The sequence below is a fragment of the Chanodichthys erythropterus genome, chromosome 10, assembly GCF_024489055.1.
Source record: "Chanodichthys erythropterus isolate Z2021 chromosome 10, ASM2448905v1, whole genome shotgun sequence".
Lineage (NCBI taxonomy): Eukaryota > Metazoa > Chordata > Actinopteri > Cypriniformes > Xenocyprididae > Chanodichthys > Chanodichthys erythropterus.
Genome location: NC_090230.1, coordinates 48607763 through 48628174, shown reverse-complemented (window position 1 = coordinate 48628174; position 20412 = coordinate 48607763). Strand labels below are relative to the sequence as shown.

Genomic DNA, 20412 nt, shown 5'->3' with positions numbered 1-20412 from the left:
ACTCTACTCAAACACACACATTGCAAACAATTTACAGAGCGTGGTGTGTGTGGACCGGTAAGATGCCTGTGGAATTACAAAGAGGTCCTGGATGTCACAGCACTTCCTCTTGGTTATGTGTCAATTATGAATCCTGGAGAAGGTCATCAGTCAACATCTCCAGGCAGATTAAAATGCCCAGACTCGACTGAACCATTAAAATGATCAACTGTGGTGTGTGAGCCAATGCATTTAAACATGTGTGCCCGGACTGCCACACGCACACACAAATAAATAATGGAAGCAGATGTTCATTTCGCATCATTCTGTCTCTTTCACACTCTAATACACACGTATAAATGCGCACAAACACTGCGTCATTGATCGGCTCGCCACAATTTAAATTTGCATATTAAAATTTCTCAACCGAGCTGCTTGAATGAGCCGTACGTTCTCGGGAAAAGGAGTAAATAATTCAAGCAATCATGGCTGGACTCCATGTAATCCTCTGTATGAATTCCATCAAAGAACTATCAAACAACTGCCTCGAATAATCTGCACTCGTTTGCCAATGATACGGATGCTGCTCCGAGCCCACTGGCCATTAAACATTAATAGAGTTGTCACAAGAGAATTTAGTTGTTTTTTCCTTTTTTTGGATCTTACAGCCTGCAGGTGTAGCCGCAATTAAACGAAAAACAGATGCGTTTGGGTTTGTGGATTCAATCTAAACTCATTATCACCGACATCAGGTTGTTTTTGAGAATATCACTGGAAGGAAATGGAACGACAGAGTTTTGTTTAATTTTAAAAGCTGCCCGATCACAAATTCTGGACGATACCATTAGTTTCCCTGTCAGCGGCCCAGAGGAAATCAATCTACACCTGCTGACCAGTAGAACTGGATCCTCATTGAATGGTCCAATAAAATGAATTTTACTGTACTCCTTCTGATATAGTTCTGATTGGCACAGAGCAGCCGTTGGCAAAGTGATGGCAGGAAAAAATGAACCAGCGAGGGTCTCATCTGCTGGAATCATTATGATGATATTAGATAATAACATCTCTCTCTCTCTCTCTTGCTCTCGTTCTCACATCCAAACTCTTTGTTTAAACAAAAAGAAACCATAGGGAAAGAAAAGTCAATTGAATTCTTCAGTTAGGATGGATATTGTTTGCATTTTTCGTATGTCACTGTGATAGAACTCAAGTAGGGCATGTGGGGACAGAAACATGTTTTGCAGGGGATTACAGGATCATATGGTGGGTCAGGTGTCATGCCGGGTCAGTGGAAATATATACGAGCTGGTTCGACTGAGAGAGGCAGGGATTCTCCTCTCATTGCTGAGAGCCAGGGGCTGCTGAATGATCTCGCCCCATTTAAAAGCAAGCAGCCGCTCTTACAGCTCTTCCTGCCCCCATTGCATGAAGGAAAATGGAGTTCTCAGTTTCACTGTAGTCCTTCACCCTCCCTGTGTGTGCCCCCTGTGCTATGAAGCATCAGCTCTGGGGGCCTCTTTCCTGCCGTTCTGGTGGGAGGGGGAGTCTGAAGTCTTTACGGTTTTGCGAGGAGGACTCTGCTCTGCTACAAGCTCATGCAGTGAAGGTTCCTTGTACATGGCCACTGAGGGAACGAGAAGAACAAAGACACACTGATGTTATTTAAAGCAACAACAGAGGAACTAAAATAAGTTTCATGAATAGTGAAAATGTAAAGCTTCAAGAGTCTGCAACTAAAAAACTCATGCTGGTTGACTACTATGAATATTGGGAGGGCCATGAGCTGATTATTATCTGGTCTAAACTATTACAAACTGGATATTAGCTGGTCTGTGCTAGTGCATGCTGGTTATTAGCTGGTCAAGGCAGGTTATTAACTGCTTTAAGATGGTCATTGGCTGGTTTAATCTGGTGAAAACTGGTTATTAAGTGATGTAAGGTGGATGTTATCTGGTCTAAACATGCAAGCTGTTTATTATCTGGTCTAAGCAAGTATAAACAAGTCTATGCTAGTGTAAACTATTAGATGGCCCAAACATGTTATTAACTGCTCTAAACTGGTTGTTAATCTGGTGCAAGATGGTTATTAGCTGATCCAAGATATTAATTAGCTGTTGCAAGCTGCTTATTAGTTGGTCTAAGCTGGTTATTATCTGGTCTAAGCTAGTGCAAACTGATTATTAGCTGGTCTACGCTCATGCAAGAAGGTTATTAGATGGTCCAAGCAGGTTATTAACTGCTCTAAACTGGTTATTGGTTGGTTTCAGATGGTGCAAGCTGGTTATTAGATCATCTAAAATGGTCATTAGCTGGTGCAGACTGGGTGGTCTAAGATGGTCTTTAGCTAGTGTAAACTGTTTATTAGATGGTTAAAGCTGGTTACTAGCTGGTGGTTACTGTTGTAAACTTGTTAGTGGCTGGTTTAATCTGGTGCAAACTGGTTATTACCTGGTTTATGATAGCGCAAGATGGTTATTAGGTGGTGTAAGCTGTTTTTTAGCTGGTGTAGTGTTTTTTAGCTAGTCCAAGGTGGCCATCAGCTGGTCTAAACCGGTTATTATCTGGTCTTAGCAAGTTAGTGCAAGTTTTATATTAGCTGGTCTATGCTAGAGCAAGCTGGATATTAGTCATTAGTCAGTGCAAGCAGGATATTGATTATTTTTATAGAAGGTTGATTATTTGTTGTTTGACTAGCCAACATGTTTAACCACCTTAGCTTGTTATTGATGGTCCAAAATGGTCTACTAGCATATCACCTGCTTAATGACAAGCTTAAACCCCTACTAGAATGTTCTAAAACACAGTTACCACTTTATGCTAGATTTTCCATCATGAAATTTCATTCTTTGCTAATCTATATTCTGCATCTGAATATGTCTCAAGTTTATTTAAAACCTGATCTGACCTTCGATGACTTTAGGTAGGAAGTGTGCAGCCGCTTTGGTCTTCTTTACACGGTTGCCCTTCATTACTTGGCCGTCACGGTTGATGCCAATGTACCACGAGCGTCCCGACTGGCTTTGGCGGTACAGCATGGAGGAGTACGTCACATAGTAGTTCTCAAACACACTCTCTTTGAATTTGCACTCTGGGTTGAAATGCTCCTGCCAAAGAATGAAAAACACAAATATGCTAATAAGCACAGAGATTTGAAATGCATGCACATACGTGTGTGAACGCAAAAGATGACAAAGTTAGCATGTTGCAAACAGAAATAACATAATGCCATATTTTTATAGAGAGCATCTATAGAGAGGTAGGGGAAATCTCATCATGGAGTTTCTTTGAAAGCAATGTTCTCCAGAGAGCCGGAGGTAGATTATGCTACTCATCAACTGCGCATTCATTTGCATGACTGATGAACTTAACACTATCCCCAAAGGTACTCTGAGAGTAGGGAAGCGGTGAGCTCCACTCAACATACGTACCAGCATGCAAATGTAAACATGCTAACTTGAAAGCAGAACCCACATATCTACAGATACTCAAAATGTCACAACCTGAGATGAAGAAAAACACACTCCACTTTCAACCTAAAACTTTAATTTAGCTCGTTCCAAACATAACCTCGTTGTTCCCATTTATCTCCCTTTTGCTAAGAGCCCTTCCCACCAATCCAAGATGCTGTAGCCGGGTGACTGTAACTAGGAGCGACATGTATACATCTCTCTTAGTCTTCGTCAGGGTCCTTGCCCTGTCAGAGAGCAGACCCAATCAGCAGGATTGATTTACTGAGGGTAGCCAAGCAGAAACAGCTGACTGAAGCCTTTCGGCAAGCCACCAGAGACTGAGAAATTCGGACCGAGTGAGGGAAAGAGAAACGAAGAAGATGCTGGGCTCTGGAAGGGGATGAAAGGGTTACAGGGAGTTTTTCTTCCCCACTATTAAGCAGCTTGAGTGAAAACTAGCAAATACAACCAAATTTCTGCCTGTCTGCTTTTAGTCTATGCAACACACAGGATTTTTTTTCTTAGATTTGTCTTCATCAGCTCTCTTGTTCTTTTTCTTTCACTCATTTTATCCAACCCACCCTTTCTCCCTCTCTCCTGGCCTATGCATCAAACTAAGCAGCTTTTACCTCACGTATTTGATGTCCTCAGAATCTCACAGACGGAGGAAATCAATAGATGATCAGCCTCATGGAATACTAATAACAATCTAATCATGTGAATTGAGTCACCATGGCCACAGTGAAGGACATCATCACCCCCAACCTCACATTTTCAAGTTCAATCTTCCAATATATGACCCCAAAAGGGGCTTTCGCACTGGGTAGTTACCCCAACCAACATTTAGTTGGTGTACCCCAAGAACTAAATGTTCCCCTAGGGCCAGTAGGAACTCTGAAGTGGTGTAACTCGGCTGACAGTGACATCATTTAAGCACAGCATTCAATAATGTCAGCAATTGGAGAACAGAGGACACTGTGATCTGAGCTTTGCTTTGTGTCGTGGGATTCGTGATAACGGAGATGGAATGTAGACATAAAAGTTATGCGATGGAAAGAGCAAAATGAGGGCTAAGAGACAAAATATCCTACAACAATTTGCGGTGCTACATAACATCAAGGCTGAGAAAAGAACACAACGCCTCAGACAAAGGTGTCAGGTAAATGGCATTAACATTAGCTTTCTGTATGTTTCTGTATGTTTGTGGAGTAAATAGTGTGCGTTTACACAGCTTTTGTAAAAAAAAAAAAAAAAAAAAAGGTGCTGTTTCATATGGAATGCGTTCGACCAATCAACATACATTTATATCAATTGTAGTTCCTATTGTGCTGGTTTAGACCCTAATCGGAGCTAATTTGGTTCCATCAAAAGGTGTTCGTATGACTAAAATCATTTCCAGTTAGTGCTGTATGAACACATCAAAAACTGGTTAATCTCGCCATTAGTTCTAGGACCTATGAAAAGGTTTCCCTGGTGCAAAGGTCCCAAAAGGTGACCTTTTTGACCTACTACACAACATGCATCACATCATAGTATGTGGTACTATCTTAAGACATGAAGAACTTGATCTCTATCCTCTGACTCCATCTCCCAGGAGTTCAGGTCCTAAAGTCAACCTAAGTTAGCTTTTGGTTTTTAAACATTTTGATGCCAAAAACCTCCGTCAAAAGTCTCCTTAGGATAGATCCCCTTCCTAAAATATAAATTCAGCTATATTTACATATAAATATTCATTAATACAGTAGCAGAAAAATATAGTTAATTAATATAATTGTGATATTTTAAAGACAACAAAATTAAATAATGGTTTCCAAAATTAAATAATTGACTTTTATATTTCCATAGATTAAGCACATTGTTATTATTAATATTCTTATATAGTTACTTTTTATTAAGCATATCTGAGATGAACACATTAAAAACAAATATGATATATAAATATAAATCTATATATAATTGAAAATAATTCAAAATACATATGAAATCTATATGATTAGAAAGAAATTACTAAAAACTAGTGCTATCAATGCAATAATCACAACTAATCTCGTGATTTCTGAGCAGTCTTTAGAAAGGAGTAGTTTTTAATAGTAATATTATAAGATTTGTAAAAGAAACAATTTATATAATATTTCATTTATATCTTGTGCACATATTATCATTAACAGCCCTAAAGATACATATTTTTTCATCTTAAATTTTTTATGGTCTCTCTAGCACCTTCTTGCGCCCCCCGGAGGTCCATGGACCCCCGTCTGAAAGCCACTGACCTAGATGACCAGCTCCTATCTGTGCGTGGGAGAGTTTGCATTGAGTAGCCGTGATTACGGGCTTAAATAAAAAGCTAATCCATTTGCTCTGACTCTTGAAGGAGTTAGACAGCCTCCTTCAGCTTGCGTGTCTGGTGGAATGGGTTGGAATGACATGTGGAGAAAAAGGTAATATCCAGTCTGCGTGTGGAGAATCCTGACGACAATGCCAAGATCTTTATTATGCAGAACAGCACTCTGACCTTCCCCATGCCCCACCCCCTCTCCTCCCCTTCTCCTCCTCCTCGCTGCCTCCCTCCATTTCTCTTCTTTTGCATGCAAGTGTCTGACTGAATCTGTTTCACTTGGTCTTAAAAAAAAAGATTTAAAATCTGAAAGCATGCTTCCTTCTCTGTAAATTCTCTGATTGGGTGGAACATCTTTAACCACTTCAAGCTAGAAATAGTGAGGCGGTGCCCTAAAATTAAGCTCCACACTCATTTTTTTCCTCATTTAATATTCCATTTTACAATATATCACAATATTAAAGTAAAGTCGGTCACAACTTCCACTTCACATGGACTTAAGCAATGAGAAGATTTTTTTGTTTGTTTGTTTGTTTTTTTACCACTCGGCTACATAGAAATGTATATGAATTATGGAATTTTAGGCATACACAGACACATGTATTATGACAATTTATTCTACTGTAAAAATATTAAATCGCTTTTATAATTTCTTATAATTTCTTCAGAATTTCTTAACTTTTCAAATGTGTGTACTTTAAGCTTTTGACAAAGCAAACTATAAAAATTAAAATTCTGATGGTGACAGATTTGTTATATTTTTAAATATATTTAGTACTATAAATTATTCTGAATGTCAAACTATATGATTTTGCATTACACCACTGACTCATAATAAAACCAAACGCCTTCTTAATATGTGTTAAATGACTAAAATGCCAAATATATTAAAATATAATTAAGTTCAAAGGATGTTTTTGTAACTGTTATATATACATATATATACACACACACACACACACACATATATATATATATATGAGGGCAATTCCACGCAAAGGTCATCTTTACCATGAAAAAAAAAAGTTTTAACCAAAAGAACAAAACCCTTTTTAAATTGTCCATTTAGGTCTGTAATATACTGTATTAATGTGCTCTAACAGAAATTTTAAGAAAATTGCCTTGTTTATCCACAATATATGTGGTAAGCAACAATGCTTAAATTAAATTTTCAACCAACCATATTTCATGCTTTCAAAAAAGGGATCAAAGACCCCATTTTTTAAACTTTATTTTAGCAGTAAGCATTGTGTAGAAAGATGGAGGCATGCCTGAGAAATAAATACACTCATTTAGTCATAACAGCACTGCCTGATGAATTTATAAGAGCTAGAATAAAGAGGTCAGGACGCTTCAGAACTCTGTCACGTCCGTAACGTTTTAAAGATTAAGTTTATGTCATATAACAATTATAAATGCAAATAACTTGAAACTTTATATGCAAAGCTAAATTATGTTTATGCTTATTAGGATCAACAATTCATTTCACTACGTTGCTCTGAACAACCATAATAAGCGTTACGGACGTGACCGTTACGGACGCTTCATATTAAATCCTATGAGTTTGCTTCTTTATATTGCTATCATCTGTTTCAGGCTTACCATATCAGAACATATCCAATAATCGCAATACTCTTTGTGCTTTGTTAGTTTTAATATGAAAAAGGTTTAACTTTCAAATTCAGTCGATTTTATAACAAAATTTAAACAATAGATGTCGCTCTTTAATAGCCTACGGCGCGTGACAGATTAGCTACTGCAGCGCCTGTAAGCGGCGGATCAGGTGCACATGAACCGATCTTCTCTTCCTCTTGCCAGAGAACGAAATATGAACATCAAAAGGTAGGCCTATATGATACAGTACAACTTATAGAAGAGCATTGTGTCTCATAGGACACTTCCCTCGAGAATTGGGATGTCGCGTTACCGGTTGGTTAAAAATGAATAGCCTAGCCTATATTGATCACAATCCGCGCGATCAAGCTGACAAAATGAAAATAATAAGATTGCAATAATTTTGACTTGAAATAAAGTTTGATCATTTTGACTCAAGACTCCGCTTTAAACTCTGAAAACTAGACGAAAAACCGTGTGGTCATTTAGACACAAAACATAAAACTGACATGATTGCGATTGGCAATAGTGTCAATCGGTTCACCTGACTGTGGGGAAAACATGCGATTTTAAACTGCTTTATGATAAACATAAATATTTGTCAATGTATTTTAGCAAGCAGTTCTGTAAGAAGGAAAATCATGGTCTCTAAATTGATTCTTGAACAACGCACATGCTGGTCAACATGAGAAATAGGTCTAATCCATAACCTTTTGCACTACAGAGTATAACGTTACATTTGTATAAAGTTTAGTAAAAACTTGATAAATTGTGGAGTCTTACCATACTGGTATCCCAGATTTCAGTATTTGGTGGTTTAAATGCTTGCTTGAGGTCTCTGTGAAAGTTTTAAAGCAGTTTTAAACCAAGTCTTTTGTGCCGCTTTCAGACCGGTCACATCCGTAACGGAAAACTGTCACATCCGTAACATTGTTTTTTCCTCATTAATGCGAACATGAAAAATTAAATAAAATTATTATTTTATGCTCTGTGGAGAGCCAACCCTTCTTCATTCAGTGGGCAGTATTACTTTTGGTTTGCTCAATGTAATTCACAGAATTCTTAAAAAATATGTTGTCACCCAAATCTTAGTGACTTTTTTTGTCACGTCCGTAACGCTGTATATTTCCCTCATCTAAAATATAAAACAGTTGAATAGACTGACATTTTTCTAATGTCTGGACTCCTTTAGTAAGGGATTATGAATATATAAATAGACGGTTCAATATGTTACTATTAAATGCATTCTTTGAGCGTTTATATTTCAAGTTTTGACTCCAAATGTCACGTCCATAACGCTGGAATTGCCCATATATATATATATATATATATATATATATATATTTGTGTGCATACATACATAATTCAGAAATAAAAAAATTAAAAAAAGCAAAATACAAAGTTTGTGTAAATGAATTTGATAATTTTTTTAATATAAATTTATTAAATTTATTAATGTGTGGATACCTAAATAAGAAGTTAGTACTTTATATGTAAATATTGTTTTCTTTAATTTGAAATTCAAATTCTATAAACACAGTCTATAATATGGAGTGACTAATTTATCGAATTCAGCAAATTTTTTATTTTTCTGATTTAACTTTAATAATAAATACTTTAATAAAGCGACATGTGAAGGCCAATTATGGTAACCCATACTCAGAATTTGTCCTCTGCATTTAACCCATCTAAAGTTAATGCACACACACACATTAGGAGTAGAGAGTAGGGAACACACACACATAGCAAACCGTGGACACGCACACCCTGAGCAGTCGGCAGCCATTGTGCTGTGGCACCCGGCGAGCGATTTGGGGTTATATGCATTGCTTTGGTGCCTTCCTCAGTCGAACCTGCAACCTTCCGGTAACCAGTCCTGTCTCTCTAATCATTAGGCCATGACTAATGTGACACCATATACAGTTTTGGACAGTATATATAGACTAATTTATGCGGACACATGGCAACAAAGTGTTTAATGTACCAATGACAGTTAAACAGGGATTAATTAAGAAGGTTTGGTGTGACTTACATCATATGATATGAAAATTTACCATGAAACCCTCTTCACCTTCTAATGTCCTTCAGACTCAGAGATATCATTGCTTTTTCTTGCTTATAAAAACAAAACAAAAAACAATTTCTTCATGCAGGCTGTTCAGATATGTACCATATGTTATCCATTTCTTAAAACAATATATATTTCAGATAGCTATAGTACTGACTTGGAAATGTACTATAAAATGTTGCTTGATTTTTTTAAGCTTAAAAATTATGAATAATTGCATTTTTTTCTTAATTTATTAAAGTGTGAACTACAGATACTAGCAAACATGCAGACTCAACAAAACATGTATCCAACACACTCCTCAGCCACCATGGGATCTGATATGACGTCCCACTTCAAGACATTTTGCAAGCTTCTTCTCACAGCTCTTGGTTCAGAGAGCATGAAATTGACAGACGGAGGGTGTGGGATCCGACTACTGTGCTGTTTTCTATCTCTCGTCGAAGTGGAGTTAATGACCTTGTTACTGCCACATGGCAAACTCAGAAACACTTTACTTGGGGGCAGTTTACAGCGCTCGCTCAAGTGCTACAAAGAGCAATCTGCAATGTTCCACAAGGCCTGTCGCACCTTTAATGCCCATCACAACAATAACTAAAAGAGGATGAAAAATTTAACAATGACATAAAACTGCCAACGACAAGAAAAGCATACAATATGGCACTTTTTAAACTCACTTTAATGCCCGTAAGAGACATACAACAAGCTTTTTGCAAAGTTTTGCAGTAGAGCAGCTTTGAAATTTTCTTGAAATTTTGAGACCAACGTGACCTCTGTGTCCATTAGATTCTCAGCAGGAAGTTCTGGAAACGTAACACAATGCTGGAGACACGGTTGAATAATTGATACCAATTATGCTATTTCAAAGACACATGCATTATTCAGTGAAACTTTGTATTAGTCCCAAATCCATGACTACAGCTATAGGCGTTACACCAAGACAGGAAGTAGACAGAGAAATATGCCCTTCATCTCAAGATCATGCGAAACACACGAAACAAGCATCTCGGCCACAAAGGAACACTGGGAAAGCAAAGTTGAAACTATAGCTATAAATGAGTGCCATACTTCCTGCGAGTGGAGAAGGCCTATGGCACTGGCGGAGAACGGAAAAAGAAAGAGAGGAACTGCATAGCCAGCAGCTAATGAGTTATACGCATGCTGTAAAAAAAAGTGTTGTATTTGCAAAATATTTGCTTTTAGTATTTAATTAAGTCAGAAAAGACAGGTACTTTTTAATGGACATCAATAAAACGCTGCAGGATGAGGTAATTTTGTAGGCCAACCTGTAAGTTAGCATCACCCTGGTTGCCTTGACAAAAAGCCAATAAGATTTTTCCATTGGCTTATTGCATAAAGTAAGGTCTGTGACCAACAAATTCTTACACTTTTGATCATCATGATAATCTTCACAAATGAACACTTTTATGAATTTTAAAGCCTAAATACTATCAACAAAAATAAAAAGCTAAATGTAGGCCATAAACGAGCTACATCGCAGTCGCATTACTTCAATATCATCATCACTCTGCTTCCGACAACTCTTTCAGTCTTTATTTTTAAACATTTTCCCTGAAACTTTGCATTTGAATATTTTGCAAGAGCGCAATTATAAACATTATGAGGCTGTGAAAGCGGACTAGTGAGTAGATGAGTTTACCTGTTTGGCTGATGACGTTTAATGTCCTCGACAACCTCTGTAGTCCCATTTAGCCACTTGTTAACAACGACCTTTTTCAAGACAAGTAAAGGTTTAAAAAAAAATCACAAGGGGGTATTAATACTATGTATTTTATGTTGCAGAATAAAACATGAAAATATCTTGAGCTTTTGTTAACAATGGGCTTTTTTTTTTCAAGCATTTATCCAAAAACCCATTCGAAAAACCCATTGATTTTGGGATGGTGGAACCGGAAGTACTAAAATGCAAATCCATTTTCAGGTTTTGGCTAAAAAATTGGAATCATCCCTGCAGCACTCTATAGAGAAAAAGTCTCAATCTGCTCCCTTGTTCAGTAGTCATGGCACTGATCAGGGTGTCGGCCATTTTAAGGGCTGTCTCAATCGCAAAATCCTTCCAGTTCGCTGAAACGTTTGCTACCTAAAAAGTTCCACAATGCACCACGATGCTCACTATGTTCCCTTAACGGAAGTTCTAAAGAGTGAAACATAAATCACTTGAGCCAACTCATTGCACATAATGACGCGTGATAGATGTTTTTTAAAATACAAACCATTATTTAATTATAAGTCAGCATAAGCATACATCACTAGACATAATGAACATAATCTAGCTAACATAATTTTTTTTATGGCTGAAATGATGCATCATATATATGTAACAAGCAAAGTATTTATCATAATGTAAATTAAATAACATAAAAAAAATAATGTCAGAAAGATATCAGTTCTGCTGTTATTAATAAATACCAGTAGTGATGTTGTACAGCTGTCATGTCGATGTCAGTGTCCCAATGTGTAGTGAGCCAGGGTCCTTACTGTCCTTACCAGTGGCCAAGTTTGTGTACACAATATAATGTTTTGCGACATAGGCAGTGTGGGAGTTGATTGAGACGCACCCGTAAATAGGTGTATTAACGGTATTCACCAGCAGGGGTTAACTGGACCATGCTAACCAAGTTAAATCATGATGTTTCCTCTCTGGATTTGATGCTCTCTGACCGAAAGTGGCCCCTACAGTGCTGCAATATCTGTCTGAATATGTGATGTGAAGCCAGTCTTGTCCATGATCATATCTCAACATAAAGCTCCTTAATGGGGCTTACGTTTCATGGGCAAGTGTTTGTGTATGTGTTTTTTTTCATACCCAATATGTTTTTGCCTCAGTTAATCCTTGCGCTTCAATGCATGTGTGTACATATGTGTAATGTGTCTTCCCACTTATACATATATGTGTGGGAAGACACATTCACTGTTGTAAGTTTGTGTGTTCGGCAGATGTTCAGTGACATACAACATTACATAAGTCTATAAAGCTTGCAGGGCTACATTAGGAACAATCAATGGATGGATGAAACGAATGCAGGCAAGGTCAAAATCTATTTACGCTCTGCCTATGGTGACGTTTACTGATGGTTATGCAGCTGACGAGTTTGGGCGGGACTTTTTCAGACCGCTGATGGCATTTGTGTTTGTTTTGAGTGATGAATGGAGGGTCCCTGTCAATAATAATTATGTTATGGATGGCATCTCCTGTTGTAATGAATGATCTGGAACGGGGCTGTCGATGGGGGGGACAACCATGAAGTACTACTAACAAGCATGGGGCAAAGAAAATGGATATCATTTTTATTCATATGTAAAGTGTGGAGCACATGTACATTTAAAATATCAAAGTACTGACGGCATCTAAACACTTCAAATGCTTACGAATCTATTAAGGTTCAATGATTAATTGAATAGGTTGTTTATATTGTATTTATAATGAATGATATTAATTAAATATGTTTAAAAACCATGACATTGATTTTTTTCAACCCATTTACCTAATTTGACTTCATGTTTTCATTGTTGTGCAATGTTGAAAAATTGATCAGAACTGACGTGACACCAATGCATGTTCAATTTCCAGGCTATTTAAAACAGCATACTTCTTACATTTTCTGCAGTATATAGCATGTATGCACAGTATGTGCATTTTCTGAATGCACAGATTGCCTGGATGAACTAGATTTTTTAAAAATGTACAGTATAAAACCATCAAACACAGCATGAAATACTGTATCCCACTGTGCAGTGCACTCGACTTGACCTTTTCATTTCCAGTATGATGAATGAAGACAAATCTGCTGTTAGTGACTTATTATTTGATTGCCACTGAGTACAGGCATTTTTAGGGCCCAAGCGAAGTAAGCGCGCAGGGCCCTCTTGTTCTTCTAAGGATTTTTTTTTCTTTTTTTTTTTTTTCGTCTTCCGGGGCTTTTTGGGGGCCTTAACATGCTCAAAAACTTTTGAAAACTGGCACACACATTGGAATCCGCGGCCATTAGGACGCCGCAGAGGCTGGTACCCGGGCGTGGCAGGGGGGCTCGACAGCGCCCCCTTGAAAAAAGTCTGAAAATTTGGTCCATATATTAAACACGCTTGCACGTATTAGTATGAAACTCGGTACACATATAGACCTCATCGGGCCGAACAACTTTCGTACTCTAAGTTAAACGCCACGCCAACAGGAAGTCAGCTATTAAGGGTTGTTTGAAAAACGCATGCTCTGGAATTTGATATACTCCTCCTAGGCGATTAATCCGATCGCCACCAAACTCGGTCAGCATGAAGTCAAGACATTGATGATTAAAAATTGCCAGGGGATTTTTGATATCTCGAACGGTTTGGCCGTGGCGAGGCAACGAATTTATGGCGAGAAAAAGGAAACAGGAAATGTGTTATAACGTCTGCATACATATATTGATCTTTATGAAACTTCACGAGTGTGTTGGTTGTAGTAGTCTGATCACATGGATGTGACTATTGTGAGTCAAAGTTATAGCGCCACCAACTGGCAGCAGGAAGTGTATCACTTTTTGAAATGCTTTGAGATCACCCTCTTATTTTTACCTGATTTGCTTCAAACTTCATCAGTGTAATGTCAATACACAGCAGATGTAGACCTATGACAGGATTTTTGATATTTGAAATATTGTTGCCATGGCAACAGGTCAAACTGTAATAATATTCTTGAGTGTTTTTGAGGCTCTTAACATGCTTCAAATTGCATGAAACTCGACACACACATCAATATTGTCAACCAGTAGACATGGACAAAGCCATAGAAATGGGCTTGGTGGAGGGGCTCAGTAGCGCCACCTTTTGACAAAAGTGGGGGGGTTAGTTTTTCCTACAGTCACCAAACTCGGTACACATATTGTTCTCATCAAGCCGGACAATTTTCTAATTTACATTCATTAGCTCCGACCAACAGGAAGTCTGCTATTTTTGTTTGAATGTTCATTTTTTGAAAAAACAGGCTATGCATTTTATACTACTACTCCTACAGGGTTTATCCAATTTACACCAAGCTTTTTTTAACTTGTTGCTAACACATTGAAGTTGTTTAGTTACAGACGGATTTTGGATACCTCAAACGGTTTGGCTGTGGCGAGGCAACGAATTTATGGCAAGAAAAGGGAAACAAAGTGTTATAACTTCTGCATACATTAATTGATTTTGATGAAACTTCGGCTTAGTCTTCGTTGTACAAGGCTGATCACATGGATGTGACTATTGTGATTCAAAGTCATAGCGCCACCAACTGGAAGCAGAAAATGTGTCACTTTCAGCATACATTGAGATCACCCTCTTTACCTGATTTGCTTCAAAATTCATCAGAATAATGTTAAAACTTGGCACATGTAAACCTTTGAAAATGAGCAGGGAGGAGGGGCTCTATAGCGGCACCTTGTAGTGCAGTAAATGTGGAGTGAATTTGACATAGTCCTTTGATGTTTTACCGTTTTAAATGCCTATTGCCCGCCGTGCACAGTTGCCCTGAAGCCACCGGGGTGGCGGTGCCACTCGGCTTGGGCCCGCCATCGCTGCTCGCAGCTATATTTTTTAATTATTTTTTTAATTTTTTGCAGAAAACTGGATTAAAAATACAAAATATCAATTTTAATACAAGATATGCAGTGTTTTATAATGTACTGAACTACAGTTTATGTGAATGAAAGTGTTCATTCTCAGTATTTTGAAACCTTTAAAGGGTTAGTTCACCCAAAAATTAAAATTCTGTCATTTATTACTCACCCTCATGTTGTTCTACATGTGTAAGACCTTCCTTCATCTTCAGAACAAAAATTAAGGTATTTTTTGATTAAATCAGATGGCTCAGTGAGGCCTCTATTGCCAGCAAGTTAATTTACACTGAAAAGCATATTTAAAACAGTTCAGTTCATCTTAATATTATAAAGCGACGAGAATACTTTTGGTGCGGCAAAAAAACAACAACAACAAAATAACAACTTTTCAACAATATCTAGTGATAGCCAGTTTCAAAACACTGCTTCGAATCTTTTGTTTCAAACTGCCAAGCTGCTGAAATCTCGTGACTTTTGCACTCTGAATCACTGATTCGAAACAAAAGATTCAAAGCAGTGTTTTGAAATCGGATTTAATCAAAAATATCTTAATTTGTGTTCTGAAGATGAACGAAGGTCTTATGGGTGTAGAACGACATGAGGGTGATAGAACGATTTTTGGGTGAAATGACCCTTTAAAGGGAACTATCCCTTTAAGTGGCCTCCTCAGTCCCCTGACCTTAAAAAGATGAAAATTGTTTAATATCTTAATCACCCTCATGTTGTTCCAATCCTGTATGAGTTTCTTTCTTCTGCTGAACACAAAAGAAGATATTTTAAAGAATGTTGGTAATCAAACAGTTGAAGATAGCCATTGACCTCCATAGCAGGAAAAAAAATACTATGGAAGTCAATGGCTACTGTCAACTGTCTGGTTACCAACATTCTTTAAAATTTCTTCTTTTGTGTTCAACAGAAGAAACTCATACAGGTTTGGAACAACATGAGGGTGAGTAAATGATGACAATTTTTTATTTTAATTTTTGAGTGAACTATCCCTTTGAGAAATTATAAACCTCAATGGACTAGGTGCACAAGATGGCGCCGGTGAGCTGCAGCGATGCGACTGTGCGCATTGTTACTTCCGCTCGTGCCCTTCTGGTCATAGCGATGCTTGCATTTGGTGCTGGAAGAAACTTAAAAATGAAACTTGGCTAGATATAATAGATTTTTTTTAATTAAAGAGAAGATGGTGGTCTATCAGAGACAAAAGAAATCTTTGTTATATTATTGTGTAACATTACCTCTGTGTGGAAATTCAAGGAGATACACAGAGATACGACTTTTAATCTGTCTCCTGTTGATTATGCGGTTAAGGCTCAGCGGTGATCCACGGATCTCTTTATCCACACGAAACACTCAAGTATGTAATGTATCTCCTAATTTTGTTCTGACAGCTGGGGGACTAAATGGCTCAAAAACTGCTTTGATATGGACTCAGTGCAAGATTTAGTAACTTTATTTGGTAACATTATTATCGCTAGCTGTATTATTAGTAGCCAATGTAATTTAAATGCATAATTTTCAGCATTTGTATAGCTGCTGTGCGTTTCTATTAATTACTGCATTTATTTAGTTCAAGTGAGACGAGTAAAGAGCATCTGTTGGATAAATGTGTCTCGTCTAAGCAACAGAAAACGTATTTTACTACGGGTAAAAAAAACGTAGGCTACCTATATTAAACTGTTTGTGCTACAGTTAAAAATGTAAATGAATCGCAATCTTTTCACAGCCCTTCGTAAAGTGAAAATAAATGCTCAGAATTGAGAAATATGGAAATAAATTTATCACAGGGCAAACGTGTGAATGTTCACAATGTATGTGTGTTCATAATGTATATGCATATGCACCATGAGTTTGTTAATCTATTCTAACCCATGCATGCATTTAAATGCCATTGGCTCATGTGATTGTAATATCTTAGTTGTTTTTAAGTGATAAAACAGATTCTATAAACAACTATACGAGATAATTTTCGGCTTTCCACGGCACTCTGCACCGGCATAAAGCGAAACTGGAACTGTATATGTGTACACTCACTGATCGAAAATCCAAAATGGCGGCCATGTGCAACTAGTCCATTGTGATAAGTCATGCAGGTCTTCCAATGAAGCTCAACTTTGGGAAGAATTTAAGGAGGATTGGAAAGAAGTTGAACATGACACATGCGCCAAGTCTAGTGAGTCAATACCCAGGAAAATGGCTGCTGCAATAAACAAGCGAGAAACAACAAAATATTACCAACTGATTACATTGTAGCCAATTTATGTTTTATTTCCTGTGAGCTTTTTGTTTTTATATGCCTTTTTGCAATAATGCAATAAAACCCATATTTAATTATATGCTGGAGTTTGCCTTCCTCGACAAATAATTTTGTCATTTTAATACCTTAACCAAGTTTAGTGTATTCTTCTTCCCAGTATAACATACTCATATTTTGATTGTTTAATAGAACTGGAAGCGTCATTAAAAGCAAATCTTGTGCAAATTTCCCCTCCGGACATCTCTTTTGGCCACTACTGTATATGTTTTGAACATATTCACTCTGAAAGAAACCAGAAATTGTAGCTCTAAGTAGTTGTCAGAGGACATGGGAAGATTAGTATGTCTCTAAAATGTATATACAAGATATCATACATATTAGTGTCTATCAACACATTCAAATATACCAGCGAATACTAATGAGATCACCTTGGGCAAAGACAGAGAGGCCACAGAATAACAAGATTCTCAATTGAAGGGTACTAGGGTTCATAAGGGGCTTCTGAGAAATGGAGGCAGCTTAAAATGCCGCAGAGGGTTTATGGGGATGAACAGCTACAATCTGCAGTTCATTACCTGCAAGGGGGAAGGAGAAGATTACTGAATCACTTACACTTCTGTCTCTCTCTCTCTCTCTCCCTCTCAGTCCCTCGTCAACTTGTGAGGGAATGTTGGGAATGAGGTGTGTTTGGAAGCAAATGCATGTGTTTTAGTTTGGATTCATATCGGTATGTTTCTGGTTTCTCATTTACCTTTACAAACCACATTTCTCTCTTTGAGTCTGCAGTATGACAGGTGTGATTGCATCTCAGTGACGGAAGCATTCTGAATCTCAATACCATCTGTAGAGGAGAGAGTCTATAGAAACCATTTATCAAACTTGAGATAAAGGCAACACTATACACACTATACACATCTTGTCTGAGGTCACACAATCACACACACCCACACATGCACCTATTGTGCTCAGACAATGCTATTATACTGTAAGTTAACTGGTAGAAACTTTTTTTGAAGCGAGTAGTTTTAAATCGAAGCTTGTGTCGTCTGAATAATGGCTGATCATGGCAACAGGCCCATAACTATTTCTGTCAGAAACCTTACAACTGTGTCAGCGCCTCCCACTCCCCATATCTTTCCCGTGTTCTCTTTCTCACCCTCTCGCTCAGCCCAGGAGGGTTTTTCCAGAGCATACTGTCTATAAAATGGGTCAGGACGGGACCAGGCTCTATTTTTATCAGGAAACCATTTTCAAACTCCACAACAGGTATCTCACAGACCTCGATGCCCACACAACCCCCCCTACTGTAGACCGATAGCGTGGAGATTCCCTCAGTAGTCCGTTCCCCATCGCTCTCCAGGGCTACACAAGTGCTGCCTGGATAGTTAAAGACGCAGAACAATGAAGGCTGCTGGAAAGTTTTCAGCTCACTGCTGATCTCTGTACGGTTGGAAATCAATGGAATAGTTCAACCAGAAATGTAAACTCGGTCATCTTTTACCCATCCTCATGTTATTACAAACAATCTTTCTTTCTTTCATAGACAAAAAAAACAAGATAAGTTTCAGAGCAGCTTTCCATATGAAAATTGGTGGTGTTTTATAACGTCCAATAATATCAACTAATATAACATCATATGGGTAAGATTATGCTTTTTTTTTCTTTTTGGAGCTTGACAGTTACCATCCACACTAGTCTAGAAAAGAGAAGCTCATGTAAAATACCCTCTTGTTTTCAGTTGAAGAAAGCAAATATAATATACACTATATTGCCAAAAGTATTGGGACACCCCTCCAAATCATTGAATTCAGGTGTTCCATTCACTTCCATGGCCAAAGGTGTATAAAATCAAGCACCTAGGCATGCAGACTGCTTCTACAAACAATTGTGAAAGAATGGGTCACTCTTAGGAGCTCAGTGAATTCAAGCGTGTTATCGTGATAGGTTGCCACCTGTGCAATAAGTCCATCCGTGAAATTTCCTCACTACTAAATATTCCATGGTCAACTGTTAGTGGTATCATAAAAAAGCGGAAGCAATTTGGAACAACAGCAACTCAGCCACGAAGTGGTAGGCCACGTAAAATCAGAGTCACAGTGAGCAGAAGTCACAAACTTTCTGCAGAGTCAATAGCTACAGACTTCCAAACTTCATGTGGCCTTCAGATTAGCTCAAAAACAGTGCGTAGAGAGCTTCATGAAATGGGTTTCCATGGCCGAGCAGCTGCATCCAAGCCTTACATCACCAATGCAAATGCAATGCAAAGCGTCGGATGCAGAGGTGTAAAGCACGCCGTCACTGGACTCTAGAGCAGTGGAGACGTGTTCTCTGGAGTGATGAATCACGCTTCTCTGTCTGGCAATCCGATGGGCGAGTCTGGGTTTGGCGGTTGCCAGGAGAACGGTACTTGCCTGACTGCATTGTGCCAAGTGTAAAGTTTGGTAGAGGGGGGTTATGGTGTGGGGCTGTTTTTCAGGGGTTGGGCTTGGCCCCTTAGTTTCAGTGAAAGGAACTCTTAATACTTCAGCATACCAAGACGTTTTGGACAATTTCATGATCCCAACTTTGTGGGAACAGTTTGGGGATGGCCCCTTCCTATTCCAACATGACTGCGCACCAGTGCACAAAGCAAGGTTCATAAAGACATGGATGAGCGAGTTATGTGTGGAGGAACTTGACTGGCCTGCACAGAGTCCTGACCTCAACCCCATAGAACACCTTTGGGATGAATTAGAGCGGAGACTGTGAGCCAGGCCTTCTCGCCAACATCACTGCCTGACTTCACAAATGCGCTTCTTGAAGAATGGTCAAAAATTCCCATAAAGACACTCTAAAACCTTGTGGAAAGCCTTCACAGAAGAGATGAGGCTGTTACAGCTGCAAAGGGTGGGACAATTCCATATTAAACCCTACAGATTAAGAATAGGATGTTATTAAAGTTCATGTGCACGTAAAGGCAGGTGTCCCAAAACTTTTGCCAATATAGTGTATGTAATGACGATAACAGAATGTTGGGGATCCCTGTTTTTGACCAATGAATTTCCACTCTTTACATTACACTCTTTAAAATAAAGGTTATATATTGGGATCTATGGTTCCATGAAAAAAAC

General features: G+C 38.2%; 1 protein-coding gene across 2 annotated transcripts in view; it reads right to left on the bottom strand.

The window, feature by feature from the left end:
* Window positions 1–1469: 1469 nt before the first annotated feature.
* The window catches only part of fgf11b (fibroblast growth factor 11b), a 51146-nt gene continuing 32203 nt past the window's right edge, over window positions 1470–20412 (bottom strand). For both annotated transcript variants that reach the window (XM_067399359.1, XM_067399360.1), the window contains exons 4-5: window positions 2885–3083; window positions 1470–1603 (exon numbers count right to left, since the gene is read on the bottom strand). In XM_067399359.1, coding sequence (XP_067255460.1) covers window positions 1470–1603; window positions 2885–3083 — 333 coding nt within the window. The remainder of the gene's footprint in view (window positions 1604–2884; window positions 3084–20412) is intronic.